This window comes from Chelmon rostratus, chromosome 23, assembly GCF_017976325.1.
Source record: "Chelmon rostratus isolate fCheRos1 chromosome 23, fCheRos1.pri, whole genome shotgun sequence".
Classification (NCBI taxonomy): Eukaryota; Metazoa; Chordata; class Actinopteri; order Chaetodontiformes; family Chaetodontidae; genus Chelmon; species Chelmon rostratus.
This window is the reverse complement of record NC_055680.1, coordinates 16,930,989-16,958,218: the sequence shown is the minus strand read 5'-3', so window position 1 is coordinate 16,958,218 and position 27,230 is coordinate 16,930,989. Positions and strand designations below refer to the sequence as shown.

At 43.4% G+C, this 27,230-nt stretch overlaps 3 protein-coding genes across 4 annotated transcripts; 2 read left to right on the top strand and 1 right to left on the bottom strand.

Moving 5' to 3' along the window:
• The first annotated feature begins 372 nt into the window (after positions 1-372).
• On the top strand, positions 373-12,108 carry zgc:77880 (zf-DHHC domain-containing protein). The gene is made up of 9 exons (XM_041964895.1): positions 373-500; positions 2,476-2,564; positions 2,653-2,726; positions 4,277-4,389; positions 4,532-4,593; positions 5,263-5,383; positions 5,512-5,584; positions 5,889-6,069; positions 6,160-12,108. The coding sequence occupies exons 1-9, from the start codon at positions 376-378 to the stop codon at positions 6,249-6,251; spliced, it is 930 nt and encodes a 309-aa protein (XP_041820829.1). The 5' UTR covers positions 373-375; the 3' UTR covers positions 6,252-12,108.
• A 136-nt stretch (positions 12,109-12,244) lies between these two features.
• LOC121626403 lies at positions 12,245-17,736 on the bottom strand. 2 transcript variants are annotated; one of them, XM_041964893.1, is made up of 11 exons: positions 17,544-17,736; positions 17,127-17,314; positions 16,784-16,924; positions 16,041-16,179; positions 14,930-15,107; positions 14,684-14,825; positions 13,593-13,736; positions 13,454-13,506; positions 13,288-13,371; positions 13,011-13,090; positions 12,245-12,933 (listed from the first exon to the last, which is right to left on the bottom strand). In XM_041964893.1, exons 1-11 carry the CDS (start codon positions 17,655-17,657, stop codon positions 12,865-12,867), a joined length of 1,332 nt encoding a protein of 443 aa, XP_041820827.1. In that variant the 5' UTR covers positions 17,658-17,736; the 3' UTR covers positions 12,245-12,864. The 2 variants fall into 2 exon arrangements, with proteins under 2 accessions (XP_041820827.1, XP_041820828.1); XM_041964894.1 differs by having other exon boundaries at positions 13,288-13,368; positions 17,544-17,734.
• A 2,016-nt stretch (positions 17,737-19,752) lies between these two features.
• LOC121626466 (type I phosphatidylinositol 4,5-bisphosphate 4-phosphatase-A-like) lies at positions 19,753-26,747 on the top strand. Its single transcript, XM_041964999.1, has 7 exons — positions 19,753-20,027; positions 21,781-21,962; positions 22,508-22,614; positions 23,516-23,627; positions 23,715-23,767; positions 23,861-23,951; positions 24,626-26,747. Exons 1-7 carry the CDS (start codon positions 19,925-19,927, stop codon positions 24,767-24,769), a joined length of 792 nt encoding a protein of 263 aa, XP_041820933.1. The 5' UTR covers positions 19,753-19,924; the 3' UTR covers positions 24,770-26,747.
• Positions 26,748-27,230: the final 483 nt, after the last annotated feature.

Here is a 27,230-nt window from a genome sequence, read left to right as displayed (position 1 = left end):
AGTGAAATATACCAAGTTAGTTTGAGCTGCAACAGTGGAACATTAGAGGCGTGTCTTTGAGGATTCCGGGAAGGCTGGTAAAACAGAGCTCCAGTGTTGCAGAAAAGTCTTTTTGGCTTTTAAAATATTGCTGCGGATGATAATAGATGAAAAGCTCAAACTTAGGGTATTTTATTCTAGAATTAGTCATAGTTTTGAGTTTTAAAATGTAATTTTAACGACGCTTAACCGAGATAATCAGGAAATGTGTTTTTTTATTTGTGTGAAGCGGCACATTAGGAGGTTTTATTATTTCCCACGGTCAGGGAAGGCAGCATCAGGTTCTAGTGTGATGTCACCCGGAAGCGGGGGACAGGGGGCGGAGCCCGGCAGAAGATGGCGTCTCTGCGCTGTAGGCGAGACCCCTGCGGCGTTATCTGTCTGATTTTAACTTATTTCAGCGTGTTTTACGCGGACTACGTGGTCATACAGTATGTCCTCATCCCCGCCTACTCGAACAGGTCGGTCCTTTGTGTTTTACTGTCGTTTAAACGCTTAAAAAACCGACATGGCGCCTGCTTCTCTGCGCTGTCTCCATTCATTTGACAGCAGACAGGTTTGACAGCATCCTCACGCTTTCTTTTAATCTCTCCCGAATCGATACCAGACTTGTTTTTTCAGACAGTAACAAACAAGACATGTCCGTGTGTGCGTTTGTAAGGGTTTAGGTCCGAGGCGACGCCAGATAACGAGGTTTTGCGTTTGTTTACTAGCTGAGGCGTTCGATCCGTCAGCTGTTCGTAACGTTACAGGAGGTTTCTGTTGTTTGTCATCGATACATTCACAGAAACACAGTTGATACCAAACACAGAACTGTCATCTGCTCATTTCTCACTTCATTCACATTTTACTGCTTGTTTTGATTAATTATTTATACTTTTGTTTATTATAACAACCGCTCTTTTACCCCTCTAGACAGTGACACACTCCCAGGCCAACGGTGAAAAGTAACTAAGTACATTTACTCAACTACTGCACTTAAGTACAATTTTGACGTAGTTCTAATTTACTTAAGTATATCCAATTGATGCTACTTTATACTTCAATACATTTCAGAGGGAAGTATTGTACTTTTCACTTCATTGCATTTGTTGTGACGTAGAAAACACGTGATCATCGTGTTGTGGTGCAGCGTTACAGAGTAAACAGGTGTTTACAGTCATGTTGCTGATCACATCTGCTCAGGTTGAAGCTCTGCTGCATTAACACATGGTCATCACGCGCTTATAACAATGAAAATGTCCCCCACAACAAATCAAACAGGAGCTCCTGAAGTCCCGCAAAACTCATTTTATTATCTCACTGCACATGATGATAATTTGTGTGAATAAAATAAGAATAAAAATTATTTTTGGAGTCTGAAACCATTCTGAAAGGGGCCATTTTGCACAGTGACTACTTTTGTTTTTGATACTTGAAGTACTTTTTGCTGGGTATACTTGTGTACATTTACTCTAGTGGAGGATCTGAGTACTTATCCATAAAACTGTGTTTTTGTGATTGAAATCTCTTATTAATCTCGCTTTAAATATGGATACGCTGCACATTTTCTTTCTAGATAATCAGGGCGGTTTGGAAATGAAGAAATATTTCGTGTTGACTAATTGCGCTCCACATTATAACAGATTACATGTAAGAAAATCAGAAACTGTGACGACAGCTTCATGAGCAATCAATAGATCAGGTGCAAAAATGTGACTCAGCCTGTCTGACTGTAGGGGTCAAAGGTCAACACCTACAATCTGAATAGTTTACAAAAGTTGAGTGAACTCCTTCCAGCCTCTTCCTGCCCTCAGGGGACTCACTGAGTCTGTAAATGTCTTCATCAGTCAGTGATTTATTAGTGAGCTGTTACTTTTCAGTCGTTTCTCAAAGTCTTTTCCACGCCGCGGCTCTAACCGTGTGTTTTTCTGGCGGGAAAGAGCCGCGTTTTGCGGGATATTTTCACTCATCGCGGCAGGAAAAGCAGGTGAAGCGACATAAACGATGCCGTGCGGCAGATAACGGTGTCATCGGTCACACCTGTGTGTCAAAACACCTGCGCTCGCTCCACATTTTCCCCCCGAGGAAGCAACGTGTTTGATTTCTGTTTCTCGCTGTGTTTCTGATCTGAACGTCTCACTCAGATCTGAATCAAGTAGTCGGAAAAATAATCGCAGCTATTTTCATTATTGATTACTCATTTGAATCGTTTCTTTTTATTAAAAATGACAGAAATTGTTTGGCTTCAGCTTCTCCAACCGCACGATTTGAAGATGTCTTCGTGGACTCGGATGAAACTCGGACAGACACGTTTCTGTCATTCAATGATTCATGATTAAAAATAACTGGCAGGTTTATCGATTAGTTGCAGCCCCACCAGCAACAGAAGAAGAAATAAATCAGCTGTTTCTCTCAGTAATAAGCTGTTCTGTGTCCTGGTCTCGCTCTCGGCAGTGTGTGGTGTACTCTGCATGGCTCAGTGTTCAACCTGATCCTGCTGCTGCTGCTGGCCTGTCACTCCAAAGCCGTCTTCTCGGACCCTGGTCAGTACCTGCTCGTTAAGTCAAGAGGTAAATGCAGCCTAGTGCTCGATGGAGCCTCTTTAAGGTGCGTTTGTGTGTCGTCCTGCAGGTATGGTGCCTCTTCCCGACACAGCCATAGACTTCTCAGACCTGCGCTCGCAGTCGTCCCGGATGAGCGAGCGGGTGAGTTTGATTATTTAAAGTTTAACTGCACGCTGAGCCGACAAGGTGCAGAAGCTGCTCAGAAACACTTAGAATAACTTTAAAATAGTTTGTGCCGTGTTGCTTTTTGTGTCCACCGGACGGCACGGAGATGATGAAAAGCTGTCGGTGGGTTTTTCCACCGTGGAGGTGTTTGTGTAATGAATTCAATGATAACTGAGGGAGCTAAAGGTTGATGATAGAGAGGGAGCTTCTCTTTGATTATAACTCTATTATAAACAGCTGTATAATTATCTCATGGCGACTCTGTGTTTACATGCGAGCAGCTGTACTTACCTGTGCTGTCGGTTTGTCATCGTGTGCTTTGAGCTTAACGACAGACGTCTGTTTAGTGTCTGTTGTCTGCTGTTTGACCCGGTGATGGGAGTGATGTGTGACTCCATCGCTCCAGAACAAAACCTCTGAACGTGTGATCGTCCGCGGGTTCAAACATCATCTGACACTGACGTCTGAATACTAGCGGTAAACATACACTACCGTTCAAAAGTTTGGGGTCACTTAGAAACTTCCTTATTTTTGAAAGAAAAGCACTGTTTTTGTCAATGAAGATAACTTTAATGTGTATAGGGGCCCAAACTATCACTCCAGTGTTCTAATGGTACAATGTGTTTGCTCATTGTGTCAGAAGGCTAATGGATGATTAGAAAACCCTTGTGCAATCATGGTAGCACAGCTGAAAACAGTTTAGCTGGTTGGAGAAGCTATAAAACTGACCTTCCTTGCAGGTTGAGTATCTGGAGCATCACATTTGTGGGGTCGATTAAACGCTCAAAGTTCCCTGCTCTCCGCAAACTGGGAGCAAAACCCTTCCTGTTGATGACGATGTTGGTCGACAGGTACTAAAAGTGACAAACTTCCTTTTATTCTGCATAAACAAACAGCTGATCAGCTCCAATCAAAACTCGTCATGTGAGGATTTGCTGCTTTCCTCGGTTTTTTATCCGTCTAAACTTTGGATGTTTTGAGCAGAATCAGCTGTATGAGGACGTCAGCCTGAGCTCTGGGAGCGTGTGACCGACATTTTTCACTATTCTGACGTCAGAATCAGGTTTATTGACAGTCAGGTTTCACGTACAAGGAATTTGCTTCCGTGTTGTGGTCAAATAAACGAGCTCTGTGAAAGTCAAGAAATTTGCAATTGAAATTTGTCAAATCCTTTTATTCTGATAGAGTTTAAAACAACCTTAAAAATGTGCGTTAATGTAACGTGTGAAATCAGATGAGGATCAAACCAGCGTTTCCAAACCTTTCACACCTGTCAACGCTCTAAATGAGAGTCTGTGATGACCGAGAGCTTTTATATAAAGTGCATCACATTCTATGAGGCAGCATATGTTTTTTAATGTTTTTTATTAGATTTTACACATGTAGCATTCAGGCGTCTACATTCTGTGTGTCTCACGGCTGTCAGACCGTTTTCCCTCCAGGGAAGCTGAAGTTGAAACCGATGATTTGTGGCTGAACGCTCGTCAGTTTGTGGGTTTTCTGACCTGCCGACCTGCTGTGTTCAGGGCTGTGAAGGTTGGACCGTGTGCAGCCGCTGTGAAACCTACAGACCTCCCAGAGCGCATCACTGCCGTGTCTGTCAGAGGTGTATACGCCGCATGGACCACCACTGTCCCTGGTGAGGAGAACCCAACCATCCATCCATCGGCTCTGCTTCCACCTCTCCTCCCTCTGCGTCTAGCTTTTCATCATTCCTCCCCTTTTTTCCTCAAGTCGTCTTCAGCTTCTTCTCACCTGTTTCGTATTTTGTGCGTTTTCAGGATCAACAACTGTGTCGGAGAGCTGAACCAGAAGTATTTCATCCAGTTTCTCTTCTACACAGGTGAGTACGTACAGCAGACAAGTCACAGCTCCTGCATTGTATCGTACCGACGGTGCACCTTCTGGACCCTGCTGGGTAGTTTTACACTTACTTCCACTGCTAAAACTTTGACTGCACTGGCTCTAGCAGTCCTGCAGCCCTTATTGTACAACATCAAAGGTGCTGCTTGGAGGTATGGAAGCAGATCTGTGTCACTTCAAACACTGATCCCCCTCTGAACTGGCAGACTGCTTTCAAACTGGTATCAAACACTTATTTGTTCTTCCTTTTAAATGTAATATTTTCTCCCTGTTGCCTCTACATTAACCTTTAATGCTACTGAATGCTAATTCTGTAGCTGCATCTCATGACAATTCAAGCTGTGTGTTGTGTGTATGTAGCCACGCCACAGTGGTTTGGACCAATCAGCAGCTGTGATGAACTGCTGGCAGCGACAGGTGTGTTTTTACAGGTGTGACAACAGCAAGAGAAGCTGCTGTTTGTTAGCTTGAATGCTGCTGTAGCATCAGCTCTATCAGAATTTCTTCAAAGAAGAGGAAGAGTCTGCATCATCATGTAGTTCGTCGATCTGATTGGTTTTGTAGCCCGTGACAGACAGGCGGTTCGTCCAATCACCAGCTGAAGGTGACGCTGCTGTCGTGGTGACTGCGGTCGCGTCTCTGTGTGCAGGCATGGCCAGCCTGTACTCCATGGTGCTGGTGGTGTCGGCCTGGGTGTGGCGCATCAGGAACGAGAGGGAAGGCGATGCAGAGAAGGAAGGAGAGGAGACGCCCAGCAAGCACCTGATAGTGTGAGTCCTCTGCGGGGCTTTCTGGTGTGAAAGCGCTGAACGAACCGTTTCGTTTTGTCTGTTGATGCGTCAGTGAATCAGTCACCTGGTTAGTCAGCTGGTTGTTTTTATTACTTCCTCCCTGTCAGTGCTCATTACATCATCCTCCTGGTGGAGTCGGTGTTGTTTGGCGTGTTTGTCATGGTCATCTTCTACGATCAGGTAAACACACACACACACACACACAATGCACAAGCACAGCTAAAATAATTAGCCGATTGACAGAAAATTGATTGGCAGCTGTTTTAATAATCGTTGAAATCATTTTTCATGCAAAAACATTTTAGGGTTCCACGACTGTAACAATTTCCCAATGCTAACATGCTAGCTTGACAGCTGCCATGTTGGGTGTTTGCGTTCATTAAGGTGATGCTAGCTGTTTTCTTACATGTGGATGAGACACGGTTAGCGACGCTCTGCACTTCACACAGTTAATGAATGACGTGTCTGTCTGCTCTCCCTGCAGCTGGTCTCCATAATCACAGACGAGACTCCCATAGAGCAGATGAGGAACAGGCTGATGATCAAGGACAGAGGATCTTCGTCTTCATCCTCTTCCTCCACCTCCTCCTCCTCTCAGCTGCCGCACCACCCCCCGCACACCCGCAAGCCAAAGCTGGCTCTGCTGCGGGAGGTTTTCGGAAGAGGTGGGTTTGTGTTAATCATGTAAAACGTGGGACTGTTTTCACAAAAAAAAAGCTGTTTCATCCGTGTAAATGTCTTATTCTTCTCTCCAGGTTCTGTCTTTTGCTGGCTTCTTCCTCTCCACTCCAGCCCCCCGTCAGTTGGCGGCATCAGCTACTCCGCCCTGCCCGACTACGACGTCTGACCTTTGACCCGCGAGAGCCGGAGAGGGCGAGGAGAGGATGGCGAGGCAGGTTTTGGTGTGTGTGTGTGTGTGTGTGTGACTGAGTGGATTTTCTGCCTAACTATGATGTCTTACCTTTGGACCTGAGAGGTGAAGAGGAAGGAGGATGAAGGCCGAGACTTGACGAATGAAGGGAGTGTGTGTTGGATGAATGGATGAGGGAGTGAATGAATGGATATCGTGCTGTGTGTGACTTTTCCCCAGGGTTCAGCCTCAGATTCATGAAAATGTCCTGTCCCGTCATGGGAGAAGAGCTCCACTGGTCCCCGTTTTGTCCTGATCTGTACTTTGACTACCAGCGTTGTCTCATTTTCTGGACTCGTGTGGAGGAGCTGGGCCCTTGTGGCCGCCGGGGTTTGACTGATGAGAGTTTGAACAAAGCTCAAATGCATGTTTGTACACTGAAGCTGCTGATATCAGATGTTTTAACAAGGGATGATCCTAATGACCAACCCCCCTGACGTTACTAGTCGACTTGTCTAAAAGTAAGAAAACACTCAAACTGTTGAGGTTGAGCTTTAATTTAATTTATAATGTCAGAAAAGTATTGCTTATATTATAAGAGCCATTTGAAACCGTTAATTCTTCAGTTACCAAATCGTATTTAAATGCTGCTCAATGCTGCTTTATCCTGTCAGGTAATGTGTACATTAGCAGTAATAATACATTGGAAACTGCTTATAGTGATCATGTCAGTCCGGGTCAAACCGATCACGATAATTATTATAACCATGTTTTTCTTTATATTCTATACACAGTCTATTGTTCTGCTCCCCCAGTCCACTAGGTGGCACTAAACCTTTAAAAACATTGTGGCTGGACTCAGCTCAAGCGAACCCCTCAAATAACATTTACTTGCCAGTTGTGTGATTTAAGCTGCCCTTTTACTGCCTGCAATGAAACCACCAAGCAAGTTTGCATTTTTAGCAAAATGCTCCTTTTAGCACTCAGGAGCTAGCCATGCTAAAGCTAATGTTGTCTAAAAACTGAAATCAACGCTCCAGTGATTTGTACGTTGCATTTTAAGCAGTTTCTCCCTGGATGACGCGAGTATGATCACCATAATCAGTTTCCACTGGATTAACAAGTTTAACCGACGAGTATTTCTGGTGCTAGCGAGGTTAGCAGCGTTCAATCGACTGGTCGACTAATCATGCACATCCCTAGTATTAACCTACTTGACGGACTTTGTCGTGCTCAGAAATTGCAAACGCTCAGGGCCAGATTTAACAAGGCCCAAAAAAACAGTACAAATGTCAAAGTGCAACTAAGATGCTATTGATGGAGTCTCAACACATTATGAAAAAATATATCTGCAAACATTTTGAGAATCAGAGCTCATGTTCGAGCCTGATGACGCTGACCAGCTGATCTCTAGCTCCTATCAGTCGAACCCCGGCGCAGTTGCCCTGTGATGGTGTGTTTGATGGCGTCGACTTCGGGTCAGTATTAACGCTGACAGCACGCAGACTTTCTGTCGTCGGCTCCTCCTCACTTTAACAAGCAGCAGCCTCTTCAGGAAGCTACTAAAGGATGTCAGGGTCGCGTCCTGGGGTCAACTTCCTGTTTCATCAAAGTGTTTTTACCTTCAACCCCTGAATGAAAACTGATCTACTGGCCTTTTGGTTGTTGAATTGCGGAAGACATTTTACCGTGAAACCAGTTTGTTACTGAATTATGTCTTAAAAGAAGACAGAGCAATTAATTTATTGTTTTTTCCATAGACTCTAATGCTTTTTCCAAGGTAAGCTGAGCTTTAAATTGTTACTCGAGATGCACTGATGTGGATTTTTAAAGCTGGTACGAACGTCTGACATGTTCCCAAACGTATCAGCTGAATATGTTCTTAAAGAGCTCAGAGAAATCACAGCTGCAGAACAGGTTAAGCTTTAATTGTTTACATAATTCACAATAACTTGATGAACATATTGATTTACACTATATGGCCAAAAGTGTGTGGACACCTGAACGTTACACCCGTATGTAACAGCTGAACATCTCATTCCAAAATCACGGGCATTCTTATGATGGTCGGCTGCAGGGTTTTTCTCCCATTCGACAGCAAGGGCATTGGTTAGGTCCAGCACTGATGTCGGGTGATCAGGTCTGGCTCGCAGTCCCTGATCCAGTTCACCCCAGAGGTGTTGGATGGGGTTGCAAATGGGGTAAGAGGTCAAATTGGAAGGACATTGTTGTCCAAACTGGCGTCCCGCAGCATTAACATGCCTCTTCACTGCAAGAACAGCCCTAAACTAACCGTCCACATACTTCTGGCCTCATAGTGTATTAACGCGTCTCTGACGGGTTATTCTTTGTTACTGAGTTAAGGTCCAACATCTTAATACAAGCACCAAAAGTCAACGTATTTTCTATTATTATTTATTCTCAAATGAACTACTTGAGCTCAAGACGACAACGCTAACTAGCTAAAAACTAGCTGCCTGTGCCCCGTTACACCCCCCTGAATCAGCACCAGCAGACCGGTTTGATGACGGAAGCTACCGGAAAAATCAGACAAGCAAGCAGGAAACGTCTGCAAAGAGATTCCTTTTATGTGTTTTGTTGTTTTTCCTCATTCCTGCGTTCGTCTTGAAGTTTGACGTAGTAACTAAACCGTGTTACACGCACAGATTTACACTACTGCTGCACACACACACACACACACACACACACACACACTCAGAGTACACCTCTCAGTATTCTGCTAAATCTCAGTGAAGGAACGATTCTTAACTTATTTATTGTTTCTAACTATTCCGTGGAGGTAACTCTACCAGTAACTGGATTTGTACACGAGGGGAGGAGTTGCCTCTCCGTGCTGGTCTGGGTTTGGATTCGCCGCTGCCATCGGAATAATGATGAAGCGTAAAGCAGCGAAACAAACGACACTGTCGTGGCTAGCAGTTAATTATTGAAGTTAATAGTTAATATTTATTATTTTGAGGGCTCATGAGCCAATCAAAAGCATCTCCATTTTGAAAGCTGGACATGCGGCAGCGCTGCCAGACTTACGCTAATTATCGCATCTGCACGAAAAACTTGCCCTCTGTACGATAATTTGACCATGCTCAAAATAAGTAGCTGGTTTTAGTCTCTGCTGCCTTATTTGAGCTCATTTCCCGACATGATCAGGATATAAACTATGGATCCTACGTCTGTTTACGCATCTCTTCCCATGTGACCTCTTTCCAGCCAGTCGTGGTTGGCGTAGGCAGCCACAGACAGCGGCTCGGAGGTGTAGGTAGAACTTTCTCTCTGAGGTTATTTATTGAATTAGCTTTGCAGTTTAGCATTTCCCCTCTGGCAGCGCTGACATGTGGCTATGCTAGCATTAGCATTCCTTGATACCAGTAGTGACGTCACTGACTCACCTTTTGCTTCCCTTACGCCGGCATCAGACCACATGAACTTTGCCCGACTTTAAGATAATTTTGTTTTGTTTTGGCTGACGAATTACGATCCCCGTGGCCGATTACGAACGACAGCTGGGCGTCTGTACCTGAGTGGTTTGACATGCTAAACGACCTGTTGTGCAACATCTGGGTCCCACGACACGCCGACGAAAAGATAAACACACCGTGTTGTCTGATCCCCTTATTAGTCAGGCTCGTGTTAGGAAGTGGAAGTGGTAGAGCCACTGTTGACAGCTATTTTCAATGGAAAGCAGCTAACGCGTGTTCAGAAAGTGGCTGGATGCGTAGCAACGGTGTGGTTTACGTCATGTTTGATCATGAAACTCTCACACTGAGGTGGTTGACATCTCACCAGAAAGTGGCGGAGAAGCCGCAGACGGAGGCAGCTTCACCCCTCCACGTGTTTTTATGTTTGTGTATATAGTAATTCTTCTAGTTCTGTGTTTGACCTGGGAAACACGAGTTTCAGAAACACAAGGGAACGTGATTACAAGTGCTTCAGTGGATATAATGAACGATCCTTTTTATTTATTATGGTCCTCAGTAGAGAGATGATGTCACTTGTTTGCTCTGTTTCTTGAATTATGTGACTTAAATCACATGGAGTGATCTGCCTTTTTTATTATACTTCCACATGTTTCAAGAAAATCAAGTTACTGATATTTACTGACGGTCACAGTAAGTGAAACTTGGAGAGTCGTTAGCAGCGGTTATGAGAGACATGCAGCTTTGTTAAAGGTTTTTAATTCTGCATATACACTGGCTAAAATTTCACTCTTCTTGTTATATTAGTTAGTTTCATTGATGCGTTAATTAAATATAGAGCTGGCCAGTATGGACAAAATTCAGGATATGCCTGCACTACTGCTCACTGTGGTGTCGGATCCAGAGCGTTTCCACACATAATCCTCAGGTGGTTTGGTCTCACTCTAAATATGAAGCTACAATTGGCAGCCAGTTAGCTTAGCTTAGCTTAGCATTGAGACTGGAAACAGGAGAACCGGTTGACAGCAAAGACTCCATGATGTTATTTTCAGTTTTTATATGGATTAAATGAACAAGCTAAAACATGCTAATTAATGAGATTTAGAGGTGCTTTGGACAGAGTCTGGCTAGCTGTTTCACGCTGTTTCCAGTCTTTATGTGAAGCTAAGCTAACCATTTCAGGGCTCCGGCTCTGTATTTATTGTACAGATATGAGTGGTACCATCGTCTAACTCTTGGAAAGGAAGCGAAAAAGCGTATTTTAAAAAATCGTTACTGAGCTTTGTTTTTGATTTTGATATTTCTCGTAACCACCTGTAACTGCTCTCCAAACGCTTACTGACGGGCAGGTAGATCTGCAGTTCATCCTTGCCCAGGTTTGGTTTCTGTACATAAGAGGGTTCATATTTTATATCAATGATGTGCAATTCTTATGAAGGGAAAGTTACTGAATCTCAGAGTATAGTTTTTTTGTTGTTTTCTATCACGATCTGGGCGAAACAGAACAAGGTTTGAAATGTTTTTTGTGGATATTCGCAGAAATCACAAGGTGAAGGACGGTTGGTCTTTTAAGTTGTTTCACCTTGAATTTAGCATTTTTAGGCAAAATGAAGCGTAGTTTTGAAAAACATTTCAAACCGTAAATGTTTTTGTCCAGCTGTGTGCTAACTATCAGGGTACTGGCTCGCTTGTTTGAGAAATGCAGTTGATCTGTTTTTTTGTTTGTTTTTTGTGTCAGTGTCGATCAAAAGGGTGCGCTTGTTTCGGGTTATCAGTTCAAATCCAACAAAGCCGACTCCCGGCAGCCGTCAGCCGAATCGAAACAAGCGCACCCCGTTTGCTGTTTTATTTGACAGCGGGAAGGAATGTGTGTACGAACAAAGAGGGCCTGAAATCAACACTGAGCCCCCAGCCAATAATTTCAATGCTGAACTTTCCGTTCTGATAGCCTGCTTGGCAATTCAAAAACATGGAACTTTATTGACTTCTATGGACAAACAAAAGAAAGTGCAACCATGTCCCAAAGAAGTAAGAAACCACTGTTTGAAGCACTGTTTTAAATGTTAAACCAGTAAAACTGGTGTCATAGCTCATGGAGAAGCGGGTCACTTTTCACACTGGATGTAATTAAAGTGAATTTAACCACTGAGGTCAATAAAGTCTTATATTTTGCACACGCAGCCACTTTGGCCCTCGAGGAATTTCTTCAGCTGTACTTGTTGGCTGGTTGGCCCAAAAGGTTTGTTTCACGCCCTGCAAACAAACCCAACAGAGAGTTTGATATCATGTGGCTTCATGATGAACAAGTTTACAACCGACTGATGTTTTATTTATTGTTACTATCTTGAAACCGTGACCTGTGTATTATTCCTAATGACATGCTGCTCTGGCTCGTTCGACTGGAAGTAAAACAGATGTCTTTTAAACTCCGCCGGCTCCTTTCGCCTTTTTTCAAGGGTTTGTATTTGTACGGGATCTCAATTCTATAGATTAATTATGTTTCAGGGTTCAAAGTCTGCAGCGTACATAATGTGGAGACAGTGGCAGCAAAGACAGTTCACAGATAAAAACATTTTTATTTTTCTTTCTTTAAGAAGAACCTGTTTTTACACTCTGAAGCTGCACATTACAACCTCAGGATTTTACAGTTCTGGTCCTTGAGGGTTTGTGTATCAGTCCAGAATCGAAGAGTCGAAGTCATTTACAAAAGCAATTTTCAGCTGCAAACGATTTCATAAACCACCTGACGTTCTCAGTTCAGTCTCGGGTTCAGTGACAGTGAAGCAGTCATGAGCAGTGAAAGTCTTCACTCTCCTGCAGAGCTCAAATAATGTGCACGAAAAGAAAGTCACGCAAGCTAAAACGAGAATCTGAGACGTCAAACGGTGCAGAAGTAAAAACTAAATGAAACAAGAAAAAGGTGAACCTGAGGAGGAGCTGGAGACGCGGCGGCCATCCCTGCCGCCGTCTTCTGTTCATCATGGACATCACACACAGTTTAAACTATGAGTTTGATTTGGCTGCTTCCTGTCTCATCTACATTAACATGAAGAGCAGTATGAAGCGTTTATGTCCATTTTCCTAAAGGGATCTATAAATATAAAATACATAGATAAACAGGAGCCAACAAACGGCCACGTTTAACCAGCAGGGGCCGCCGAGGTCGTAGATCACACCTATGCATGGCTCACGAGGCGAAGAATGATGTCTGATGGCAGCCCTCGCCTCACCAGTTCATCTTTAAGCTGGAGGGGGAAACACATGATGGGATGTCAGTTTCTGCACATGGCGGGACCTCTGATGAGACACGAGGCAGACTCACCTGTTGCTCGACAATGGTCCTGAGGTTGTCGGCGGACAGCGGAGACAAAGAGGAAATCCTCGCGCTCAGACCGATGACGACTAGAGACGCAGTGAGTCAACGTTACAATGCAGGTCAGTGCTTGTTTAACCGAGTACAAACGAACATCGAGGCCTGAAACTGACAGAACTTGTTTTGTTTGTGTGTGGAGCGTCAGGGCGTGGTTGCTGTGAAGTGTGACGTTTCAGATTGAGGGCGGGTTGTCAGTGATGCGGTTGTGATGGAATGGTGGACGTACTTTGATTGGACGGCGGTGGAGTTCCTGGTGTAGTTGCTGGAGGAGTGGTGGGACTTTCTGTGGTTGCATTCAATGATGGCTCTGCTGACAGAAGACAGGACAAAAGACTGGTTGGAGGCGACGAGTGCATGCGTTTGAAATCAGCGAAGGAAAGAGCTCTGCTCACCGTCTCCAACGGTAACGACGACGCATCGCAGCTCAGAGTGATACTTCACTGAACTGAGGAAATAAAGGAAGAGCTTCTTTATGAAATATCGCCAAAACAACTTTTTAAGTCCTTTCCCTTCTGAAGACAAAAGACTGACTTGTAAACAGCTTGGACGACGAAGCAGATTGGGTGGCTTTCTCCATCCTGGTCCTCGGACGGTGTCCATCTCAGGACGAACTGTCCTGTTCCTGACGTCATCTGGTTTACGTTGTACGGCCCACTGAACAGCAGCTCAGAGATACTTTAACAAACAGACGAACAGAAGCATGTCAAGTTAAATCATTTTAAAAACCGGTTCCTGCCTCCAGTCGCCCGCAGGTGCCGACAAATGAAATTCCAGCACGACAATGATGAGAAGTTTCTTTCCCGCCTTCTCGCTCAGCTCTACTCCTTCATTTAGTTTCTATCAAATGAGTAGGTGTAATTAAAAAGGAGTTGCAGTGACAAAACCACAGAGAATTTTCACCTCATTTATCTCCACCGGAGCATCTTTCTGTTCAGCAGAAAGCTAAAAACCCCGCTGTGCACTACCTGCTCAGCACAAACGGCAGATAAACACTGTCAGCAGCAGCACAGCGGAGCATTCAGCAGCTAAAGAAACAGATGCTTGCCTCCCTAATTCATGCTAATGCTGCTCTGTATCTGCTGGATGTGTCACAATGTGTTAGTGTTGTGTTTACGGCTTGTTTGCACTGCGAAGTGGCCCAAAACCTCGCAAAACCAACATTAGCATGCTGGGTAACTTAGATTTGATGCGTAACAACTGATAAACTGCGCAATTAACCCACATAGTGAATACAATAACCACAGGAAGTTTATGTAAAACGAGCGATTTGCATGAATAGAAACTATTGACACAATTCTCTGTTATGCTTTTGGGGGTTTTTTGTTGTGTTTTGTCTTGTTGTCTTTTCTGACAAACTCTGTTTTCGTCTCCCTGACATTTGGCTGCTACGCTGCAAAAACTCGACTCTCTAAAACATGAAAAAAAGCAATAACTTGGGGAAAATATTACTCAAAATGAGCAACATTATCTGCCAACTGACTAAAAACAAGTGAATTTGTCTGGATACACAGGAAGTCTGGCTTCACCAAAGCAGCTTTCTACTTGAAATAGTTTCTATAAAGAAGGTTCCACCGGAGAAACATGAATCTGTACATCTATCCAAATGTTTGTTTTGAACTTACGTGGAGATATTTGCTTGGGCACGGATGCTGATTTCCAGGCTCTGATTGACAGGGGCGTGCAGCTGGGATCTGCTGGCCGGGGTCGGAGGCAGGAACTTGGGCAGGTAGAGTCCCTCAGTGCAGGATGGCACCACAGGATCCACTGGGACAATTCAGAAAACACACATTTTGTGCCTTTCATGGTTAGCAGCTAAGCTAACATGCACTAAGCTTAAAGTATTTGCCTGTGAAAATGTGGAATCGGACCTCTTAGAACAAACTGGACAGGGAGTTGGCTTAGAGAGTTGTTGGGACTTATCGTCGTCTGCTCCCCGTTGGTGTGAGTCAGGGTGATGGTCTGCCTGGGAAAGTCCTCCATCACCAGCTGAACGGCGTACGGGCCTTCAACGCTGCTATTGCTCGGTCTGAATGACAACGAGCAAGACTGCAAACGGATAACGGAGGAGGAGGAAGACAAGGCCATGGATTTCATCGGTGTAATGAAAGAGAAAAACTTCAGTTTCTAGTTTATTTAAGAGAAGGCTTCAATGATTCTGCTGATGCTTTTAACTTAACTTAACTTAACTAGACTTTTACATGATACTCAGCCAGGGACTCAGATTTTCTGACAAATGTATACCAGATAAACCTATTGTTTTCTAGGTGTGCCCACACACTGGCTTTACTGGAACATGCATGCACACTGTTGTAGGGTGATGCTGCAGGATTAGCCCATCTTGGCTATCGTACCCTGTTCACTCTTTCTACATTGATGGAATGTTAACTTACGCAACGCTGAACAGCCTGAGCTTGTGGTAGCACACGAGTGATTGCAGGCGAACAACTGTCGCCTGCTGAGTCAGGCAGTCACGTCAGCTCGGGCTCCAGGAAACAACACAACGTTTTCTCCGAATCACAACAAGCTGAACTTTAACGGGGCAAGTTGGTAAAAACGAGACTTGGACTCTGCAGCCACGCTAGCAGCTCTGCCAGGCTGTAATCTGAGCTAAATGCTAACATCAGCATGCTAGCATGCTGACAGTGGCAATGCTAAGATGCTAATGTGTAGCAGTTAATGTTTACCATGCTCACCATCTTAGTTTAGTATATTAGCATGCTAACATTAGTCATCATTCATAAATTCATAAAATAAAGATGGCTAGTTGAAAAGTCAGGGAAAGTCATTAGGATTCATCCTCTGGGAACCAGGAAATGTCCAAATTTCTCACAAAAAAAAACAACATTTCATGCCAGCTTTGCTTTCCGTGAAGCTCCATCGCTAGCATGGCTGCTCCTGATGTTATAGCATCGTGTCCTGACTTTGCTCACGAGCACCAAGACTTCAGCTCTGGATGCTGTCGACCTGCTGGCTACTCACTGATGACAGGTCGAGAACGGAGGGCGGCGTGCAGGGGTTGCACTCCTCCGTCGAGTTGTTTCCATATCTGCATTGAACCTCGTCTCCGTCCGGGTCGAACGCCAACAGGTGGAAATCTCTCGGACAGTTTGAAGGAACTCTGACAGGGAGAAACATAGACGGCTTTAAGGAACCACTCGCGTGCTGTTCGGCTAACCTGTCATTCACGCCTTTTACGCTTCGGTGGCGCTGTGTGAGAAAGAGCTCCTCACACACGCTTATCTCCTCGCTCTGGCGGTCATCTGTCTGTCTTCAGTGCCTCCATTTGTTCCTGCTGTCATTGTGGAAACTCCCTGCGCTTGTTTGCACTGAAGCCTGAATCAGGCATCCAAGCAATGTGGAGGAGCGTGTGAAGACGTCGAACGAAGAGCAGAAACAAAGGGAGACAACACTTCTAAAGTTACTAATAAGTTCATTTGTTTAATTGTAGTTTTACAGGAAGTTGAGTCAACGAATGCCTTGCCCGGCACATAACCACATATAAGATATAAAAAGAAATGAGATAACGTGTTAATTAGTGAGTGTTAGAGGTTTAGGACGTGTCTCGGATCCTCTCTTCAGTTCAGAAAAAAAACTTCTCAAACATTCAAAGAGACACAAAGCAAAAGAGATCCACCTTTTTGTTAAGAAGATTCCTGAAACCGGTTGATTTTGCCTTGTTATTTATGAGAAAGCAGCTTGCGTGACACGGTGAGGGGGCTCACCTCACAGCCGGCAGGACGGTGGTCTGGGGGGATCTGTTGGCCCGGCCGGTGTCGGACCGGTTCCTCACCTCCACCGTAGTCACAGCTCTCCACAACACGATGCCGTTTTTAATGCCACTGATCCAGTTACCGCCATCTAACCTGTGGTGGAAGGTCATCGTTTCACTGCACAGCACAGACTCTGTGTGTACTCGTGTACTGCAGGCGTGTACAGCTGACATAAAAAAACATAAAATCAAATGTGTGAATGAAGCATGAAGCCACAGGCAGCAGCTCTGATAGTCTGCGCCTCTTCTTCCTTCAAGGATTCTTGTGAATCAGTGAATCACAACGTGTCACTCACACCAGCTGAAAGGCAGCGTTGGTGGGGACCTGCCGAGTCATGATCCCCTCTCTCTGACACCACTCGCCGCTGCTCTCCTTGTCCACCTCGTGTAGAACGACGCTTCCTGCCCCGCAGCTCGAGTTGAGGCAGGTCCACGAGTCGCTGTCTGTGCACGAGTGGAAGCTCAGCTTATAGCGAAGGACCACCTGTAACATTACAGTGAAGACAAAAAGGTTGATAAAAGACTTGATAAAATCCTGTTTTCCTCCGATGGTTCAGGCCTGGGGATGTTAAAGTCTTTATTATACATTATATTAGGCTGGAGATCCCCTTTGTAGCAGTGTTTTTAGGACTTCCCACATCCCCGAAACACTGTTGTCACTTTATCAGCTTTCGAAGGGTGAATAAATTGCATTAGAATGAAACTGTACATACCTCCATATATCCAGCTGCGTAAGTGTTTTTTGGATAGTAAGTCATCACTGTCCCATAAAAATGAGACGCCTGGGTGCTACAAACCAGCAGCAGCAGCAGCAGGGAGGGCGGCATAGTGACCGAGTGAGTCTCTCCACACAATGACAGCGAGTCAGTACCAACATCAACACTTGTACCTCCACACAGGCGCTCATTTCTCTCTCTCTCTTTCTCTGTTGGCTGTCACCCACACGGAAGATTGTTTAGGCAAATATGGAACAGCCGTCTAAACCAGGCCATGGTTTGGTATGAGGAAATGTTTCTTGTTACCGACAATAGATTCCCATCAGATCTGACAAACAGTTGTTGTCATAGTCAATTTCCAATAGTGTCAAAATGATACGGCTTCGTGTGAAAACCATCACTGTCTTAGAGGAAGCTCAAACTACAACGTGATCTATACCAGGAATTCGTGAGGATCAGGGCTTGAGGGAGAAAAGGGGACTCTACGGGGACCACAAAGAGACATAGAGAACTGGGTCCAGGATCCTGGAGGCTGCCTGTGTGAACGACAAACGAGGTGATGTAACATAAAGGAAGTAGTGTTTAGCATTTAAACCACAAGACTCTGAACAGTAAAAGAGAAACCGGTTCAATCCAGCTGTGTGGACCCGTCCAGACTCACTCCTTCAAACTCAGACCTGCAAACTTGTGCATGTTCACATGCATTCACAATTAACAGATTGTAAAGATATGAGTAAAATAAAGGATCGAAAGGTGTGATTTTCAGCCAAACTGTGTTTTATGTGTTACAGTGTCTTTTGGAAGCAGCTCCTCCTTCCTGTTTTTGGCAGATTTTGATGGTTTCAACCTTGAATGAATCACTGCTGATTAAATAATCACTGGATAATCATCCTTAGACTGAATTCTTTGCATTTTGGATATGATTTGTTTTTCTTTGTTCTCTTTTATTTACTTCAAAGATGAAATTCTGTTCTATTTTTATTTAACCTCTAAAAGATTGTAATGGCCTCAGTGGAGAGCTCAGTAAAAGCAGTGAATTATGAATATTAACCATGTTTTGTAAAATATTTAGTTATGCAGTTGAAAATCTTTTCATGCATTCAGGTTTCTCCCTTGAAAATAAAGTTTTTAGTCTCAATTGTGTGAAATAAAGTTTATATTGTAAACATCAGTGAAATCAAAGATTTTACAGCAATGTCTCATTCATTTAGTGTAGACATAAAATAAAAATAATGAAAAATCATCTCAAGTCTTTGACCTTAATCATTCCTCATCCTCTCGAAAGCATTACACTGAAAATGTGAAAATAAAACTGGTACATTTGCAGTGGAGTATGAAATTATTTAACAATAAAAATTATAGGCAGCCACATAAATCCATATTGTACAGTCTTTAGTACATTTCGCCTTCTCAATTACTGTACATTGAATTTTGAGATACTTGTACTTAAGTAATTCCAATTTACACTACTTTATACTTCATTTCAGAGTGAAGTATTGTCGTTTTTCTCCTCTACGTTTATTCAACTGCCATAGTTACTTTGATTTTACACGCAAGACATATCTTGATGATCTTTTTAAATGTGATGCAGTGTTGTGAATTAAAGGCCTCACAGACCCTCACAGGTGTTTTCACTTATGTTGCTAATTAGACCTGCTCAGGCTGAAGCTCTGCTGGGATTTACCTGAGGTCATCATGTACACCTGGTGATAATAAATCATTTTCACTTTTTTTTTAAATTATGTTTGTACCTATAAGATAAAAAATATATCACCTTTTGGAACCTCAAAGGCTCCATAATTAAATGCTCTGAAAGGGGCCAATATGCATAAGGAGTACTTTTACTTTTAAGATAAGATAAGATAGACTTTATTTATTTTGACTTTTGCTTGCTAACAAGTATTTTTACACTGTGGTATTGTTAATTTTACTCAGGTAGAGGATCTGAGTACTTCGTCCACTACTGACGGGAACGACAGAAGCCGTAAACCAGCCCTCCACCTGCTCCACCTTGGTCCTGTGCTCGCAGAGACGTTACACAGCCGTATCGGACACTTTGTATGAGCACTTGAACGCCGCTCTGGCTGGCGTCTTTGAACCCGCCTATTCCAATCATGCGCGTTCATTGGTGGAGCGCGCTGTCCATCACAACCGTGACTCAGATCACAGTCATGTGACTGGTGTTTTTGTTATTTCGGCTTCCGCCTTCAGTGTTCTGACCGTGTCATGTGGATGTCAAAACACCAAACTGACAGGCTTTGGGGTTGAAATCTCCTCAGCGACCCTTTCTTAAATCTCTGTCTGGGGTCTCAAGGCTCTCCGCCACCGTAAGGACTCCTCCGTAGAGCGCTACGAAAGGCCGGGCTCCGGCGAGAGCGATGGCGGACGGGGAACGGTCGCCGCTGCTGTCCGAGCAGCACGACGGGACCAACGGCTTCTCTCCCGGGGGCAGCTCGCATGGATACCCGTCCAAGCCTCAGAGTATGTCAGCTGTTTCGTTTGCCACCCGAGCCAGGGCGATACAGACACATTTACAGCAAAGCAGACACGTTTAGTTTGCATTTAGGCTGCAGGATGTCGTCAACTTGTAAACATATGTTAGCTAGTATTAATTTTAGTATGCAAGCTAGCTAGCTAGCTGTGTTGCAAACGTTAGCTGTTGCCTTAAATAATGAGGTTAATAGGTTATTAACGTTTTAAGGCTATTACAATGTAGTGGCAGTGATACCAAACATAGCAAGTAACGTGAAGCTGAAGTTTGGCCTGTGTTATAAAGAACGAACGACACTGATTTGTGGTCAGTTTGGTCACTGGACACAGGGTCAAAGTTCATCCAGGCCCTCTGGCTGCTGTGACAGGGCAGTTTGAAATTTGAGTCGGTATTTATGTCTATTATTTATTGTCCAGCTTCTCAAATGTGATGGTTCACTGCTTTTCTTATATAGTTTTAAACTTAATATCTTCTGGTAGAAGTCGTTATTGAGGTAACCCATAAATAGAACTGACAGATGACTCAATATTGAAAATAATTAGCCCTAACTCAGTTTCAAACACTTGATTATTCACCATGGCATCCAGTCTATGCTTCAAACCATATTTGGGCTTCTTATGTGCTTTAATTCTGCATTATCATCCCTCTTCCTGTGTTGTGTCCTATTAACTGTGACTTCCTTCCCTTCCTGTGTGACACTTGATAATGTTTGGCCTTTGGGTGTGTCACTCATAAGTAAAGCCATGATAACTGACCTAATTGTTATAAAATATTTGCTGCTGGCTGCTTGTATATAGGTTGATGGTTAATGTTTGAACGGGAAGTTAATGTGGCACAGTATCAGCTGTGGTGAGTCCTCCAGGAGGGTTACAGCAGGGAGGGTGGGGGTTTGTTTTGATTGTAGGACACAGAAACAACAGGCTTTGATCTCTGTATCAGGATTATGGCTGCTGTGAAACTGACTGTGTACCCACTCTGTGCCTTAATGTGCAAAATAAATGGGTAAAACTGTCAAGTAAAGAAAGATGCAATCCAATGTGTGGTCAGACAGTATCATCCTGTTTTGTGACTAATTTAGCTGTTGATGAGTGTAAACAACCGTCACACTCATCAAAAGTGCATGATTTTATAATGTTGGTGGGGGTGGTATTCTGCAGAAAAACCTGGATTCTTAATGTTTACTTTGCTCAAACAGACCCTGATTTGAACTAGCATCTAGTCAGTTTTACTGTTTGCGACATCCAACATGAGAGAAGTTTGTTTTCTTTTATAGATAAAGAGACAAAGAGTCTACATCCATGCTAGCAGCTCAGTGAGTGACACACCCTGTAACTCTCTCTAAAGTCAGCATGCTAACATTCTCACAATGACGATGCTAACATGCCCACACCCTTAGTGTAGCGTGTTCGAATGCTAACAGTTACTAACAGCAATAAACACAAAGTTCTGCTGACGGGACTTTCTTCAGGTTTGCAGGAATTTGGCCATAAACCAAAGTATTTGAAAAAACTTTTGACCTGATGGTGGTGTAGATGAAAAGTTATTACAATTCATCCTCTGGGGACCATGAAGGTACCGTGTGTAGTTGTGGTGTAGCTTAAAAAAGGGGTTTTGATTAAAAATGTTTATATTTCTCAGAGTTTGGTATTGAAAAAGTTCATCTTTCAGGTATTGGTACTGAAACTCAGGTATGGTACTGACATTGAACTGTAACAGTTCCCTCCTGGTTGTCCCTCTCTCCAGGTTTGGTGCCGTTCCCCAGCTCGGTGGTTCCAGGTGAGGCTCCGCCCCCGTACTCGCCACAGGGCAGCCCGGACAGCAGCAGCACTCCGATCATCAGCTGTCGGGTCTGTCAGAGCGCCATATCAGTGGAGGGAAAGACGCACCAGCATGTGGTGAAGTGCAGCATCTGCAACGAGGCTACGGTGAGTCACACAGAGGTGGATCACACACACACACACACACACACACACACACACACACACACACGTTTTGCTTGTGCACCAAACACTGTGTGCTTTGATTCCCGTATTTCTGCATCGTACTGCTGCATAGAAATGATTAGTATTGTATGTTTATACATTACACACAGGATTTATTTGCTGTGTCGTGTTTGTTTCTGCAGCTACAGTGATTCAGTTTTCCCACAGAAATGCGGAACATTTTTAGCCAGTGTTGCAGCTGAATTGCAGATATTGAATCACGTCATGCATTTATTAGCTTGTTGTCATGTTAGAAATGTTTTCACAGATCTAAAGGTTGAAAACAAGTGCCGTCAGAAACCATATAATATGAACCTTTCAGGAAGTCTTTCCACCTGAGAATATGTGCAGAATTTCTGCTGATGGGATCAAAATTGAACCATTGTGATCTATTTTAGAGCCCCAACATGGGCAAAACCTGGACACTGAAACTGAAAACGTGTTGTCTTATTCCTCTCTCCTTTGTGTCTCGGTCGTTCTCTTTGTAGCCGATAAAGAACGCTCCTGTTGGAAAGAAGTATGTCCGCTGTCCGTGTAACTGTCTGCTGATTTGCAAAGTCACCTCGCAGAGGATCGCCTGTCCGAGACCATACTGGTGAGACGGAGAAACAGTGTGGGACTATTTGTCACCCGTCTCACTTTTGGCTTGTAATCACACCATCTGTGCAGAAGAAGCCATTCATTCATTGGACACACAGTCATGGATGAGCTGCTGACTCTGCTTGTACAGCTAAAATCTTTTCGAAGCTTTTTGCAAAAATGAAGGCGTCTTGGATCAACGAGAAAGGAGAGCTGTCAGCCGCAGCAGGTTTACTAAATGACAATCTCATGTCAGCTGTGAACGCAGGTTTGAAACTGTGGAACTGCGTGGGGGGAAAAAAACAGATCTGAAAGAGCAAAGCGCCATCTGGACTGTATTTCCTCTGCTAGAAATCACAGATCAGCTGGGTTGCTGTTGTTCAGGCAGACTCTGGGGCTGTCAGGGCTCCGACAAAACACACAGTGACAGAAATAAGATATGCTGGATCAGACAACAGGAAAATTACTGGACTTCTGATCTGTTAGCTATCAGGCTGCGCGGTGTTTGAAAGTTACTGTGAAGATACGTTTAACAAAAAATATATATGTATTCAGTACTTTGACAAATATAAACATGTTTTTCTGCAAAACTTTTTATTTTAAAGTTGAATGCATTTCTTTGGCCTCTTGGTGGCAGCAGAGACCAAGTGTTTTTGGCCTTGTAGCTCTGCTTTTGGTCTCTACCAACCCCTGCAGGGAACAGCTGGCTTTTTAGCTGCTAAATGTTCCAGTATGTTCACCAGCTAGCTGCTAGCTTTGTGTGTTGTTTGGAGAGGTGTGCTGTGGCTTTATCAGAGCCTCCTCACTGAAAACGGCTGCTTGCAAGATAATGCTGATGAAGTGAATCTAAACAATGCAGTGTGGTCTGAATTCATGTGATATTCAGCAACGTCAACACCGTTTTTTTTTTCTGCCAGTAAACGCATCATCAACCTGGGACCAGTTCACATCGGCAGGGACAGTCCTGAACCGCAGCATCAACCTGTCGGCATCCGGGTCATCTGTGGACACTGCTCCAACACATTCCTGGTAGGACGCACACACACACACACACACACACACACACACACACACACACATTAGATTCAGCTTCACACTCCTCTGTCTCTCTTCCAGTGGACTGAGTTTTCAGACCGGACCTTGGCTCGATGTCCACACTGCCGAAAAGTGTGAGTCCCTCAATAGGAGAAAAGCTCTTGAGATAAAACAGTCCCACACAGTTCCGGTCTGTTGTTAAATATTTTTCTGGCTTTTATTTCCAGCTCTTCTATTGGGCGGCGGTACCCCAGGAGGAGGAGCCTGCTGTGCCTCCTGCTGTTCGTCGTCCTCGCCGCCTCCACCGCGGGACTGATGGTGAGTGCTGAGAATCATTTCTAATTATTTCGAAGAACTCCTAAAATGTTGCTTTTATTTTTGAATGTTTTCAAGCTTTTTCTTGACGCACCAGGACACCGTCAGACGTTTAGGACATCTTTAATGAGTAGGACATGGACACCAAACTCATCATGTTTGGACACAGACACTTACTACACTTGCTCTAACAAAAAAATACGTCAATGGAAACACGAGTTTTCAGACACCCAAATAAGGCTGTGGTGAGGTAAATGTAGTGCACCGGGTACCTAATAATCACTGATTCTGGACACATTCATTCATATTATTGAACATTTTTACCGACATCCAACAGATCAGCATCAGCTCAGCTGTGTTGTCCTCTGCGAGTGTGTTACACCTGCTGGTGTGTGTCACATGAAATGAGCTGAATGATTAATCTTAAAGTCTGACAGTCACTAATATGTCTCATAAAAATCTGCTTTTAAAAATGATGTTAAACAGGCTGGAACTACTTTACATGGCAGCTGATGGGTGATTATATACAGCTGACACTGACATGCGTCATCAGTTTGAACATGAAAAACTTTATAGATAAGTTACTATAAACGAGCCTGAGCCCGATGAGGTCAAACATTAAATATATTGACTTTGTGCTTCCTGATCATTTCACATGTCTGTGCCTCTGTGCTCAGGTCGGGACGTGGAAGTCCGCCCAGAACTCTAAAGGGATCTACGTTTCGTGGGTGCTGCTGATCCTGCTCGGTCTGTTCACCATGGCAAGAACCATCTACTGGAAGTGTCTGAAAATCAGCGACCCCATATCCAACATCACGTAGGGAGAGAGAGAAGGAAGTAAGGAAGGAAGGTGAGAGGGCTAGTGGATGAAGAGAAGGAGGAAAGGAGTTAGCGTTGTGGTGAGAAAGAGGAAAAAGGGAGGGATGAAGAGGGACGACAGAAGATGTAGAGGTGGGAGGTGAGGAGGCAGAGAAGAAAACATGTATTTAAGTTTGCAAAGGCCGGACAAAAGGAAGCAGAAGAATGTTTGTTTTGGCCAGTAGTTCCCTTCTTTGTTGTCGGACTAACATGTTGTTTCAAAGCCTGATGGTTTCAGGCTGTTCTGTGCACAACATTTATTTAAACTGCTGCGTTTTTAATTTTCCTGCCCCAAAATGAAACGATAACAAAAAAAGTAATGAGATTCAGGCATCAGTCGAGTCTTTGTGTGGAGAGACTGAGGGATGAACGTTTTAATTAGCCTTTAATTTATAAATTCACACCCAATAGGAGAAATACAGTAATTAATCCTAATCAAGCATCAAGCTGGAGCATCAATTTACTCAACACCTCACTCTGTGTCACGTTTCTTACCCTCTCATCACATTTTCTGGATCCATTCAGATCCTGGATCTTTGCTCCACCCTGACGGAGCAGCTGAATCCCACTTCACTGCTTTCAAACTGATGACAAACAGGAAGGAAAATAAACGCTTCCCATTCAAAGGAATATTTTTGACATTTTGGGAAATGCACATATTCGCCTATTAGTTAGAATATTTATACCACTCTCACATCTGTATGTTAAATAAGCAGCTACAGTCAGTTAGCTTAGCTTAGCATAAAGATTGGAAGCAGCTCGCTAATTAACTTGTTATATTTCTTTTGCTTAGGTGGTTAAAAAACAAGAAGTTGTGCTTGTACTGGGTGTTAAGTGAGAGAGAGCTAGGCTAGCTGTTTCCCCCTGTTTCCAGTCTTTATGCTAAGCTAAGATAAGCAGCTGCTGTCTGTAGCCTCTTATTTAATACACAAACATGAGAGTGTTATTGATCGTCTCATCTAACTCTTGGTGAGTTTGATTGTTTCTCAGTATTTTTTTAGCCGTTACTTTTAGCTGATTTACTTTAAGGGATAAAACCCGTCAGCCAATCAGGCTTTGACGCCACACAAACTTCTCACCAACCACAAAGTCCTGAAAACATTAGGCGGGCATTGTTCAATAAATCAAGAGATCTTCTGTGATCATATGTGCTACTCTGACAAGATATTATTTGAATTATGCTTGTTGTAAAATGCAAAGCTAACATGCAGAATATGGTGAGGGACACGCAGTTAAAGGATGTAAACAGGGACTTTTCTAGATCATTAGACGGGCATTAGTTCAGAGGGAGTGGCATCATTTTCTTGACATGTTTTCAGTCCGGTAGCTTTTCAGCGCTCAGATCATCTCACGCAGGGATTTACAGGCTTTTCATTCAATTCACTCGTGTTTTGTTTCATTTGAAAATGATTCATATCAAAGAAACTTCGAAGGCTGATTGAATGATCACTTGTCCAGAGTTGATCTAAACTGGACTCGAAATGATTGAAACATTCATGATTTCAGAAATAAACGCTTCATGTTCTGCTAAATGTTTTTTTTTTAACTAAAGCTCAGAAGTGCAGTTTTACCTGTTTGAATCACTGATCTGAACCACCTGAAGCTCACACAGGAAGTGGTTTATTTATTTATGATTGAATTCACACCGTGTTATTTGGATCAAACTGAATTGAGTTGACACACTAGTAAAACCTGTTCCAGTGTCTCTGTGCTTCGGTGTAAATATGTTCAGTGGATGTGGATTACTTTGGACTGTACAGAATTATCAGAGCTGTTGCTTCCCTCTTGTGGCTGATTAATGTAAGTACCTGCTGACTGTGAAACATGTTGCACTACATTGTACTGATGTACTACTACTGTATGTTTTTGTCAATATCCTTCAGGTGGATGGATTGTTTTTGTTTTTGTAAAATGTGAAACAAATGAATACTTTTAACAAGGTCCTCTGACTCAAGCGTCTCTTATTTCCAATTCTAGCTAATATGTGGAGCAGGATTCGGTGATCTGTGTCAGTTAATACTGACATTAAGGAATATATTACCAAGAAGACTACAAGTATCCAGAGTAATTGTTCTTGAGCCCTGTTGGTCCCACATGTGCCCTGATGGCTAAAACCCTCATGCATGAATTGACCAAAAGCTTGTGTTAATCATTTTTAAAGGTGAAGTGAACTCTTGCAGTTAACCTGTGAGCAGGTTAAAACAAATGAGAACCAGGCAGTTGATCTTAATTCAGTATATACTCTTTATTATTTAATTCTAAACAACTTTAAATGTTTAAACTGTACTATTTCTTTTAATATACTGCATTAGTGAGCTGTAAACTGAGGATTTGTAAGATATAAATGTTTATAAGAATTTAGTAAACCTTTTCTTGTAATGTGTTTACCACTGAGGACCACTAGAGGTCACTGTTCTGTCAGGC